This window comes from Anticarsia gemmatalis, chromosome 1, assembly GCF_050436995.1.
Source record: "Anticarsia gemmatalis isolate Benzon Research Colony breed Stoneville strain chromosome 1, ilAntGemm2 primary, whole genome shotgun sequence".
NCBI lineage: Eukaryota > Metazoa > Arthropoda > Insecta > Lepidoptera > Erebidae > Anticarsia > Anticarsia gemmatalis.
In genome coordinates, this window is record NC_134745.1 from 5764701 (window position 1) to 5778419 (window position 13719).

The 13719-nt window shown below is 35.6% G+C and overlaps 1 protein-coding gene across 9 annotated transcripts in view; it reads right to left on the reverse strand.

Moving 5' to 3' along the window:
• Nucleotides 1-13719, reverse strand: part of LpR1 (Lipophorin receptor 1) — a 178779-nt gene that overhangs the window by 26801 nt on the left and 138259 nt on the right. For 6 of the 9 annotated variants that reach the window (XR_012959492.1, XM_076114703.1, XM_076114681.1 and 3 more), the window contains exon 3: nt 1118-1240. Coding sequence is in view for 8 of the 9 variants with exons in the window: in XM_076114703.1 (XP_075970818.1) it covers nt 1118-1240 (123 nt within the window). In the remaining variant the exon portion in view is untranslated. Of the gene's footprint in view, nt 1-1117; nt 1241-5915; nt 6067-13719 lie in introns of all 9 variants that reach the window. The other 3 variants (XM_076114740.1, XM_076114713.1, XM_076114722.1) reach the window with 1 other exon arrangement.

Consider the following 13719-nt stretch of genomic DNA (forward strand, 5'->3'; position numbering starts at 1 on the left):
CAGATTAGACGATCTCTACTAACAAATATCATTAAAATGCTGTACGATTATGGGTGTGCTTCAAATTATTTTAAAGCATAAGTAGATATTTAAATTTTGACTTTTGGCAGCAGGTGAATGAGGGTTGAGATTATAAAATTAATCCAGAAAACTTGGTCGTAATTAAGATTTTAATCTACGTCGGAAGCCCCGCTAAGGACAAAATACGCGTATTTCAAAAGTTTTCACATAAATCGTTAGATAATTATTTTTTACGGTTTCAGTTCTTGAATTGATGCGATGCCATTACCATGACCGCCTGGTGCCAAATATACGAGAAAATTTGAATATAGGCAAACTAATCTTTACTCAAGTTGGATGATTACGGCGCTGTGTAAAACGAAAAGTATTACTTTATTACAATAACTTTTCCTCTAAGACAACTTTGTTACTTTTTTAATTTATACAAAAAATGTTTTATCATTATTTTTCTACAACGATGTCCGTTTCGTTTGTCAGATCAAAAAAACACAATTTGGTTACCGTGGTGGGTACACGATGTTTAAATCAAAATTGCGGTTAATAAAAACTTTTTCGGTTTCTAATAACAAGGGATAACTCTCGGGTTGGGGTTATAGGATCGTCCAGTTTTCATACCCTTGCTGGCTTTGTCATTTGCCGACCTTGTTTTTTCATTGTTCTACATCTAAACAATAGGCGACTGACTGCCAACTCGACCCTAAAGTAAATTTGCCAAAATAACAGTGTTTACTTATTTTCGACACACAAATTTAGTAAGTAACTAAGTAGGGCCAGGCCTGTTGTGTGCTTCATTTAATGTTACCGAGAAAACTTTAAATATTCATCCTAAGAATTCACTAACATCCCTGACTACTTGCTTATTTTCTACACAGTAACATACCGCCTGTAATTATTTATGTTGTTACTTTCCACACAGGAAACAAGTTTCATATTAAATTCCATAGTCATATTGAATTACTAAACACCACAAAGAGAAAATAAAAGTATAATAACGCAATAACTTTGCTGCTAAAATGAAATGTTACTTGGAGTTACTGTTTCTGGTTTCATAGATTCTTTCATAATAACAAAGTAGGTAATAAAGGTTTATACTGACTGCAAGTGCCGGGCTCCTCGTCTGAACCATCAGGACAGTCTTTTTCATTGTCACAGTGCCAGGACAGCGGTATACATCTTCCTGTCTTGCAACGGAACTCTGAATCCGTACAAGTGCGGCTTTCTGTAATAGAAAAAATAAATAAATAAATAAACGACAGACTAAAGCAGTATATACCCTGAAATATTATTAGGGATTTAGTTGCACAGGTCGCGTCAAGGGTGAATTTTTCATTACTTTTCGACCAACCACAATTTTGGTGATAAATACTTTTGTAAATCTATAACGTTAAAGAAAAATGAACCTTAAGTATACACATGTAAATGTTAATACTAAACGTAGAGACACCTCGCGAAGAATCTTACTCCTTTTTAATTTATTTGAAAGATGTGACGGGGAACATGTTGACGTTTCCGAGGGTCTTTAATCTCTACTTATATTGAACTAAGGTATACCTAAGTACCTACAAGTGCGTATTTGAACATTCCTACAAATATGTTATTCGTACCTACGTACAGACACTCTATACAGCTATGTACGAACGCCGTATTTATATTATTTTATTATGATGACTACCAAATATCAACATCAGAATATTTATGAAGATGAATTATTAATTTTAATCTCACTTAGTTGATACAATTTACAAATTTTGCTGGGAGCAATTCAGAAATAGTTTGAAATTTTCCAAAAATGTAAAGGGTTATTTAGTTACAAAGTTGTTCTACGAATTTTAGTGAAAATATTATTTTAAAATATTAGGCAAGTAATGTGCAAATCTTATAATTTATCGATGTCTTAAGCTTAGACGTTCGAAAATAAGTCTGAAACTGAATTAATCAAATTTTCAGCCCGAACTAAATAACGAAAAAAAATATTTTGACGAAAAGTTATTTATTATATAGTACGTTTTACGGTATCGCTCTAATTTCCTGAGCCAGGGAGTGCCGTTAACTGGATCAATTCATTTACGGCTGAAATCACCGTTCAACGTGCGTATAAAACAAGGTTGAAGAAAATTATCGGCGGGTAGCAGCAGCCGCTTTATCTCGAGGTGATTCGACGCGAGCCGGGAGAAGGCACGCGCCGCCAACCAATTTGTAAACAAAACGCACCCCCGCCGAATAATATCGGCCCGCAGCCGTCGAGTGCGTAGCCCTTTTACTGTAACCCACGCGATAAATTCAAGTGTACCATCAGAGATTGTTCAACGTATAAAGCTCTATTTCGCACACAACTCGCTGTAAAAACACCACTAACAATAGGTATTCACTTCAGTTACAAAGTGCTGACTAATTTTACCTCACAATATACTGTTACGTGCAAGTATTACGCCCTCAGCGATATTAGGTACTACTAACATTTGTACGCGATACATGTTAACGCGAAATTATATATCTTCTCATTATCGTTTGTTACGTTTATATTCGCTTTGTCTTTTATAATCTTTTCACGTTTAATGGTAAGTGTAAAACTTTGTGATATCTTTGCTCTACAATGTACAAAAGTGCCGACGTGAAATGAATTCATTATTATTTATATAAATTATTCATTTATTTACATAGGTATGAAGAATCTCTATCCATGAAGCGCCTAGCGGTAATATTTTCTTACAAGCTATTTCAAATATTTTATCTTTAGGTGTTGTATTATTAGTTTTGGAGCAAGGATGTTCATTCACTCGAGGCTTTGCTCTGAAAGCGAATACCCTTACCATTGAAGGTAAACTTTGATAAAACCCGAACAGTAAAGTAGGTACCATTTTTGCGCTTGTGGTTTTAGGAATAGTGTGTTTTCACACGTACATAGGTATATACCTAGAGAGGTTTAGGAGCCACGATAGCGGTAACCGAAGTAGTATTCTCCATCTATTCGTAACAGAATACCCATATCCCTCGGGCGCGCGGCCATTTTCTCGAGTGAAACGTTCACCGTGTAACACCCACATTATTGCCTCCTCCACGCTGGAATGTTAATGCGCGCTTCTTCTCAGCGGTCCTGCTTCAATCCTTGTTTGAAGCTCGCTTATCTCGCCAACTTTCTCATTAATGTTTTACGTGAGATTTCTTACTGAACCTGTTACCTTGTTAGTTAGTAGTCATTTAGCCAATGGTATACATCTTTAATGTTCAAGTGTTATGGTCGCCGTGTGCATAAATAAAATGTTTCTTCGCCGTACACACATTGCGTGTACCCAAACAAATTGTTCCAGCCTAACTAGAGCATCAAATATTTAATAGGCAATTATCACAGTTAATTTTGCTGATTAACCTTTGTGCAAGTATTCATACAAGTCGTTACTGGAGAACAAAGAGATTATTCGACAGTGTACAGTTAATTAATCCGTCGGGTACGGTCCCATTAGCCGAACGGTTTTGTCAGACACAATTTAAGCACGCAGTTGTTGTACGGCCGATAGAGATGTGAATCACTAATCGGGTTCGCAAGAAAGGCTATAAATGTCTCTCCTATTGAGCCTCCGCAGCCAGACGAGTGGGTAAATCGAAGATACGTCGAGCTGCGCCCGTCCGATAAGCTAGTTCGACGGGTATGTCTTCTCTTGGAATGAAATCACTCTAACGCGAAATGGCGACAAAAATTGCCGTCCGCGAAATTGCCTTTGAGGCCCTTCTTATCTTCAATCCTCATTGATGTAATGACGTATCGTGTTCACATTCAATCACATACATTCTGCCTTCGTGTTTCGTTTGTCCTTACATCTTGTCGAACAGTCTAAGTTCATGATTCAGTAAGAACTCAACTTATCGATTGGAGTTAACTCGCAGATTGTTGCTGAGTTGGGATGGTGAATGCAATTAATGTACAGCTGAAAGGGATCATTAAAGCGTTTTCCATGTTGTGGTTTGATGGAAATAATTACATCGTAGCCAATAATAAATTACTCTTTATTTATATTCACTGTTGTACCAAGGGCTAAATATATGCTTTTTTTTGTAGGAAACCGCTCAAATTCTTCCACGTACATTACCTACGGGTCTTAGCACTCTGTTCTTTGTTCTTGTCTTATCAGTTGTAAACTTACCATATGAGTTTAAAATAAATAAATAAATAAATGTAATGCACTTTATGAATCGATTTTATGACTTCGGATTTGTATACACCACAATATCACGGGACTTTTATGAGCCAGCCTCAAAAGAATAAAGGTGACTGAACAAGGGTTTTATGTTTCAAAAGAGCTTTGTAACAAACTGTGTATGTATGCTCGTATTCAAAACGAGTTCGTAGTGGGTGCCTATTTTTTCTGTTGCTCTGAAATTTCTTTGAACACAGGACGTGCGTGTTTCGCTTGTTCTTGCCCGAACTGTTGTAAACCAGGTCAATCTGTGTACTTTTGAGGCCGAGCATCCCCCTTCCATTGTCTGAGAACTCGTATTAAAAAAATATTAAAGTTTAGTGTTTCAATTTTCTTACAACTAGCCGAGACTACAGCTATTTTCGCGAAATATTTAAAACAATGTTCGTTGCGAACGCGAGATGCACAAGCATTAGGCCAAATTGTCCCCAAGACGGCAATAGCGTCAGAGCAGCGGGAAATTGTATTACCAAGCCTTACTTGCAAGCGACGGCGATGAGTGCATTCGTTACCGACGTAACTGGAAGCTTTCGAGCACTCTTGCATATGTTACTCGGCTACGTGCCCTCAACTCACATGTAGCGCGCTCTGTCTATTATGTGGACCGTATTAAGGTGGACAACTAAGCGGAAGCTGTTATCGACACCTTGTTGACCCATCCGAGATGAAATTGAGTTTGTACGAGTAACCACCAAGTTGTATGAAAGTTAGAGATTGGTTTTGTACATGCGTAGCGCTCTACAACACTAGCTACGGTACGGCGGGAGCGTTGTATGTGCTACGAGGCGATTCGGTTACGAATTTACGTGCTGTCTTTGCTCGAAAGTCGTAGCAAAACTAGTTACGACGACAACTACTTTGTTGTAAGGCGTACTAAACCTATTTCAGCTGTTGTATGTATTATAAATACATAGTAGCAGGACATACTTGAAACTTTCAAGTTTGTTTATTCTCCTATCGTGGGGATATAATTTGAATGGGATGAATAAACATGCAGACTGATTTGACAGTTATGTAAATCTTCTATCCCTTTTTAAGCCAGTTATGATAATATTATGTAGATTAATATTATTTCGTGTTAAAACCAGTCTGATGATAGTTATCGTAAATTATTTCTTTAATAGTGTTACTTGTGAGTACTTATCCTTTAATCCCTAAGCGACGGTGTACTGCAACATCGAAAGTAAGCGTTTAATTAAAAGTCGACTTAACTGGCTTAACGGGCTACTCGGGATTATATTTCATAAATGCAAAATAAAGTAGAAAATTAACATTGTTAGGAAACTAAAGTACTTATCCGAAAATGTTACACATTATTTGAATCCTGTCATTTGAAATCGTACCCCGTGTAACAATTTCTGTCTAATTTAACGTAAGTATACGAGCATTATTTAAATCCGTCTCCTGTTAAATAAGGCTCACGGTTTTAAATAGGTACAAGGGTACTTTACATAACATTAGCAAATAGAACTAAACGATGTACATACACAGAACTAAACCTAAATATGGTATTGTTCAAATCTCTATTCCCTTAAGGCCGTTGCGAAAATCTAGTTAGGCGCTCTGACGACTATTGCCTTTAAGGCTTCGTTACAAAACTCAATTTGAGAGGACGCCATTCGGTTCGATTGAGAGTCATAACTGTGAAAATCAAATTGGTCGGTTGGAGAAGTTGAAGGTCAGTGTGTCAATTGTTATTACCTGCATTCTTGTAGTCGTAGGCCTTCGTGTATGTGTCGTAATCATCGTCGTAAAGTGTCGCGTCCACCACGACAGCTAAAGCGACGAACCAAATGAGCCGAGAAAACGCCATACTGTCGGTAGTCTAACAGTCTTTGTACCACTTAATGCACTAAAAGATAAAACGCAAACACATGAGGCAAAGTGAGTGAAAATTATAAAACAAACACGTTTCCGTGTAATATTCAGTGATTTTTACGGTTCCTTTTTTAACGTCGTTACCTGTGAGAGATAACCAGCTTACAACCCGTTTAAAAATCAACGAGCCTCGCGCTTCTCCTACCGAATATTGTCACTGAGGTATTTATGTGTTTTTGGTGCTAGTAGAAATTTGTTTTCCGTCGTTTATCTTTGAATATATTTTATTCACAATTTGGTTACAAATCTAAAAGAGTTTAATGTACCCATACTTGTAATAAATTGTATATGTTGTATCTACAACAAAACTGAAGTTTTGGTGTTATAACTAAGTTTAAAATTGACTTAAATCAACATAATCTTTGAAATGTTATTCGAATAATTAAAGAAAGCAACCTTTGGGCTATTTATTCTAACTGGATTCTCTCAGAATTGTAAATCAAAGTGTTTGTCGGTAGGTAGGTACTATGTTTCATGCACACGTGGAGGTCGGAATTCAGTATTCAGATTTATTGCAAAGATCTATCATCGTGGTGAATATTGCCATGACACTACACTTGACAGGGGAAATAGTTATTTGATAAAGTTGAGTTTATATTTGGTTAGATTTGTGATACCAAGATTTTTTTAACTTCCCATGTGGTAATAGAAGTTAAGAGAAAATAATTAAAAGCACTTTTTTAAATAACTTTAGTCTTAATCTTGTTGTTTGATGAGCATAATCTCATTATAAACTAAAGTTTCAACTTCATAAAATGTTATTAAGGAACAGTTTTTGAAGTGTCAGTAGACTGTGCATTATATCTATATGCTGACTAAACCTAATAACAAGATAACATCAAATAAATTCACCAGACGGTTCTATTTTAAAGTTTCTAAATCGCTTTACGCACCCAAACAAATACAATAAGCGATAAAGATTAACAAAACTGACAAGCGAATAATAAGCAAACTATCGTATCAGAAGTTTAAATTATGAATCTACTGGGACTAGCGAACCTGTATTAAAAGCAGGTAGCCACCTGGATAATCCTATTGACCCTTTGTCTCATACAGGGACACTGTTCTCTCTATAACCGTAAAATATTACTTAAACTAATACTTGTATAGGCTTTTTTGAGGAAAAGTCTTGAATCCGTTAGCTTGGCTTCATTGGGTTTATTATCGAATCTATTCTAAAAATAGTTTATTAGATAAACTCTTTTTATAAAAGATCTCGAAATATTAAAGGAACACGCCGCACGGTGGATCGAAAATTGGCTGTAGAAGACATAGGATCTCGATGTCGTGAATGTTATTTTTTTTGATGGAAATGTATTCTGCTGATCATTACTGATCTATAAAATGTCATATGACGTAATTGTGTGCACAAATGGAAGAGTTATAATTTTTTAAAGAAAATTTTGTATGGAGCTGACATGAAAAATGAGAATATCTCTGGAATCGCAAGGTTGGCCGTTATATCCTTGCACACTGATATAGTACTATTTATTTGTGAATTTTTGACATACTTTATATCGCGGCATCACTTGCGATTTTTTTTCTAAAAATCGTCAAAATTTTCATAAAAAATATTTTGTTTATGATACATTTAAATGCTTAAGTATGTCTATAATAAGTGTAATTTACAATACTTTTTATGCTTAGACCAAAACGTTCTGAGAAATCACAAAAAAGGAATTACTCCTCCTCGAACGGTGTTCTCTAAACTTCGTATAATCTTTGTTTCGGGCCTCTGAAGCTTCTTCCGAAAGACTTCCAATTGGTACAATAGCATTTACTGCAATTATGTCCCCTCCGTACATCAACAATTTGTGGACGGTTGATGACATGTAGCACCCATCATGCAGTTCCATGTATTTTTCAGCGGTTGTTCTAGCGTATTCTTTAATTACGGCACGTCTACAAACTCTCCAGATGTGATAGCTCTCAGAATTACAGCAAATCTGCGTATTATGTCTATATCTAATGCAATGATCATCTTTGAATCGATTTTGGATGAGTTTTTTTGTGGATGCAATAACTCTTGATGGCCTTCTCCTCTAGCAGACCACTTTTTAAAGTCGAGACGATACGGTATGTGTAAAAATTATTCCATCACATTTATGTGGGCATGAAATGATGATAATCCGGACTCAAACACACTAGAAGAAATGGTTTTTGACGCAATGGCATCTAACTTATTCATTTATATGGTCTTAGCCAAACATATGTGTAGCAGGCCGCATTGACTTCGCTTCTTTGTACATAGCTGTACAAATTTTGCCATCAATCATCTTCATCATTAATTGGTGACTAATTTCATGGCCCTGACATTTTGAGGGAACGAGAGCTGCAATTTTGTTATCCGTAACGAGAGTTTCAATATCCATAGCAGTTTTTTCCTTTATGACAACTTCTTTGGATGCTTTCGAAAAACTAAACTAGACTGGAGGGTAATACATAGGTGAGTAGACTGAGTAGGGTTTTGGATTCACCCATACGGTATCACCGTCAGCTATCAACCTTATCTGAACCAAAGAGGTCACAAATATGCTGGAATCTTCTTGAACACTCTCTATGTTTTGCTTATATTTACTTTGATTAGATGCACCGTCTAATCCCCTAAGTTTGATATTAATATCAATTTTTTATCTTGTCGTTACAAGTTAGGTATTTGGATTATATGAAGACCTAATCTCTAAAGCAAACCTAACGCAGGTTTGCTGTGATTCTGAGAGCTATCACATCTGGAGAGTTTGTAGACGTGCCGTAATTAAAGAATACGCTAGAACAACCGCTGAAAAATACATGGAACTGCATGATGTGTGCTACATGTCATCAACCGTCCACAAATTGTTGATGTACGGAGGGGACATAATTGCAGTAAATGCTATTGTACCAATTGGAAGTCTTTCGGAAGAAGCTTCAGAGGCCCGAAACAAAGATTATACGAAGTTTAGAGAACATCGTTCGAGGAGGAGTAATTCCTTTTTTGTGATTTCTCAGAACGTTTTGGTCTAAGCATAAAAAGTATTGTAAATTACACTTATTATAGACATACTTAAGCATTTAAATGTATCATAAACAAAATATTTTTTATGAAAATTTTGACGATTTTTAGAAAAAAAATCGCAAGTGATGCCGCGATATAAAGTATGTCAAAAATTCACAAATAAATAGTACTATATCAGTGTGCAAGGATATAACGGCCAACCTTGCGATTCCAGAGATATTCTCATTTTTCATGTCAGCTCCATACAAAATTTTCTTTAAAAAATTATAACTCTTCCATTTGCGCACACAATTACGTCATATGACATTTTATAGATCAGTAATGATCAGCAGAATACATTTCCATCAAAAAAAATAACATTCACGACATCGAGATCCTATGTCTTCTACAGCCGATTTTCGATCCACCGTGCGCCGGTCGAAGCTAAAACTAAGTTCGCAAACTTTTCAATATCTATGTTATTTGATTAAAGAACTAAGATTTCATCATATACTAATTGAGAATTTTATTGGTTTAATTAACTATTAGAAAAACCCAAACGTCTGGCTTTTAAAGAAAGTATTTTTCAAAATAAAATATTACCTCTTTTTGGCCATATTACTTTTCACGAAAAAAATAAGACAATTTAGATTCAACCTTCATACTATACAAGCACTTTATTCAAAGATAACTAAAGACTTCACTATCAAATAACATGATAATATTTTTCTCTTTACGAAAGGGCACACTTATTCTCCCTCTAAGTGCAATAAATTTCTTCATTCACGTCGTGATTCCACAAGTCACGTGATACCAAATTATTTACTTCGCCTCCCCTAAATGGGTCACTGATCATGTATGGAATAGTTTATTTTATGCCATGATAAAAGCTTGTTTTCGGCGTTTATTCGAGCCTTTTTATTTACACCTTTGATACTGAAAGTATGCATCGAACAGTAACGAGTATCAAATCAGTAAAATACTAAATTCTTACTTGAATTATATTCTAAGAGACTATTATAATATGATTATTTATACTACATGTGTCTATATGTAGTATAAATAATCATACTACATGTGTAAATTCAATCGGTTTTGATTTTATGAACGAAAAAGATTGTATAAAAGGACGGTCGTTGTTGATTTGTGTTCATAAATAATTGTCGTAATTAATACCTTTCGGCAATTTTCTGACATATACTTAATTACATTGTTAGTAAATATATTCTTACTACTTCTCTACTACTTCCTTTTCCTATTCTTATATTAGTTAAAGCTTGTCGAACTATCGACGTCTTAATATAGAAAAGGTCTACGAAAAGAAATTGTAATGTAAGTAATAAGTGTAATAACGTTCGTTTCTGCCGGTAAATGTATAGGTCAACTCTTGTTATATCTAAGTAATTACATCTGAAGAACGTTTGAAGTCTTTACGGACTACGTCAATAAGCAAACGCCTTGATACAAATATTATTTAAATTTTGCCACTTACTGAATTGCTTTTACGTCGAGAAAAATATTATTTCGGTACGACAGTCCAATATTTGAAAAGTATGAGCTAGAATATTGACTGGTTGCGTCGTTTCGGTAATGTTAGAAATAGATAGGCAAATGTTTCCGCAAGACATTTACGCCTTTGCATACTAGAAACTTTCGAAGTATATTTTCGGCCGTTTACATGCAAATTCTGTATTATGCATTAACATAAAATTTCTCTTTAAATTGCACAGGCTACATGCATCTTTTAATACATTTATAAGTGCAATTGATATTTTACTAGTTTAGATGTCCAAACAGAAACAGTTGATAGACGAGTAATTATGGAATAAGCTGCAGTTTGCGTGCAAAACCGGTCGACACCACAATCGTAAACTAATTCAACGTAAACCGCAATGCTAACGCGACCCTGCCCACGTTTCGACCTATAATGACTCTTTGCTATGACGCTGGAATTCTCACTAGCTCTGAAATGTAAATCCACTGACACCAACGCGTCCAACTAGGTGTGTGGGCAAAGCAAACTGTTGCATTAGTAATACCTAGAGTTCCAGGTTACATTACTACGTTCGATTGGGAAACACAAGATAAGGAATTCTATTACACTAACATCGGGTTCGTACCACTTGCTTTAATCACCCGCACCCAATTCGATTCACACTACTTTGTATTTACATTTACTCTGTAGTACAAGTTGTATAACACACGTGTGTATTCATTAAATATAAACGAGCTCACTACATCACCAACATTTATCAAATAAAATATTAAATAAGATAAACGAAAAGCTCCGTACACAAAATATTATTGGGCGTACGGCAGGTAAATAAAATTTATGAAGATACAGTTTTATTTTATCTCCATTACGGGGCACATAAGACAGTGAAACAGAATGGAGAAATAAGTAAACGGTCTGACGCGGTAGCCGCTAAATTTATTTGTATTCATAAAATATTATTTATTGCACCTCGAGACCATTGAGAAACAATGATAAGGTAATTTGGGAGAATAAATTAAGTTAGCAATGTAATATGATTGCAAAGTTGGCAGTGTTCGCGTGAATTACTTGGGGAATAAACTGTTTTGTATTATGTAAACTAGACATAATACCCCAGAATAGGATTACAAATTCTTAGGTAAATTGTAGCTAGATTTAAGATCTACCCACGTAGTTTTGTGACCTTGAATAATAATTGAGAAAGCGACGTCAATAGAATAAAAATTTCATTGAATGCCTTGGTGACTATTCGCATTACGGACCTATGAGTTATTAAAACGCGATTCCTGAAAGGTAAAGTCAATAACTTGTGTGTCTACTTCACAATATCATGACACGCCGTGCTCAAACTTTACCGAAAAGTTTCGCATACAAATAATTCGTGTTTGGAGATCGTTCAACTCCCCGTCGAAACCACATCCCCAAGTATGGATGTCTAAAAAGGCACGCTTATCGTCCAATTCTAATCCTTATTAATTCCATGTAAACTCTGATAGATGAAGGCGAGTCGAAAATTAATTACCGCGAACTTCAGGGACCCGTCAATTACACCGCGCCATTATTCTATTCGGACTCTCCCCACATTGAGGGAGGCATGTCTAAACGAGTTTGATTGTAGAAATAATGACCAACTGCCATTTCTGTTATGGATAGTCGAGAAATTTTATAATCGATTACTTTAGGATTTGAACAAAACCCACGGATTGTACAAATTGGGCAATGAAGATAATCACACTTAATTTTGGTACTTCAATTACCAAAGCAATATATGTTTGCGGTAAGTAGGATTTCAATCAGACATCCATTAGGTAAAAATAAGCTAAATAACTCTACTGTACGTATTTCTTAGTTTCAAACTTGTTGGACCGTGTTGTCCTTAGATTTTTTCACGACAACCCTGTTAATAACATTACCACCACTTGGCTTCGTCGTAGCCCAGCAAAGCTGCAACTCACTTTAAACTTGTTTGTGAAATAAAACTGCTATGAGAAGCTTTAGAAAAATGTGTTTTAGAACAAAACGCATTAACTCGAACTTTGCAGACAATTAACTAAAACTGTATTATATGTACTTGACGAGTACGAGTGTAAAATGAAAAGAAAAAATAGTACAAACCGCTTTTACAACTTTTTCATTTAAAGTTTTGTGTAAAAATTGTGTGAAGTTTCTAGACGCGGCACGTTTTGTTCAGATACTTAAGTACTTAATTCTCTTATTATTTCGAAATTACTTTTTAATTTTAAGACAAACATTTTAAAGGCGGTTAGTGATTTCAAGAAACTCGTTTAAAACTCGTAAATCGTCAGAGATTTTCCATCTGAAACAAACGTTTTCATACAAATACGAGTAGTACTTATATGTGTCAAACGATGTTTGTATAAAGGTACTGGTGTTCGCGTAATTAATGTGTCCTTATACAAATGTCGTCACCTACAGGCGAGAGTCCTAAAAATAGACTTCACCTTTTTAATGAAACGAAACCTGTTTCATATAATCTATTCTAAGACCTCATCAATAAACTACGTATGAAATGTTTCAGTACAATTTACGTTTTTGTCACACAAAGTATGTAGCTATAGATACGCTCCACATTGTAGAAAGGCGTGTAAGTTTCAAGGGAACAAATTCCCGCGGGATTTCTAGTGTTGGTGCAGAGTACGTAACATTATTCATTTTGGCCCTCGGGGGAAACTAGATGCCAACTGAACCTAGGTATATGGTATAACTACGCACAATGCTACTAGTAGTGAAGCAAGGGTATAATTTTAAACCTACGACTACGATATGAAAACGCAAAAGGAAAACAGTGCGAAATAAAACCTCACCGAGGGTCGTAAATTCTCATATATCACCGTAACGCAGTTCCCCACAAATTAGATACATATTTGCGCAACACGAACAAATTTAAACAGAGAAAGAAATCTACCGGAGTCATACCTTTGAATTTCTTTTTTACGACTTCATTAAACTGTGCGAGTGTTAAACGAGGCATGGAGGTGAGTCGTAATTCGAACGAGACCGCAAGGAGCACACGATCGACACTGACGACCATATAATTAACAACCTCTGTCAAATTCACACCGATCCGTCTCTATGAAGCTACGCCCCTTTACAGCCTCTCTTGAATAGAAGAACTGAACGAATTTCTTACGTCACTT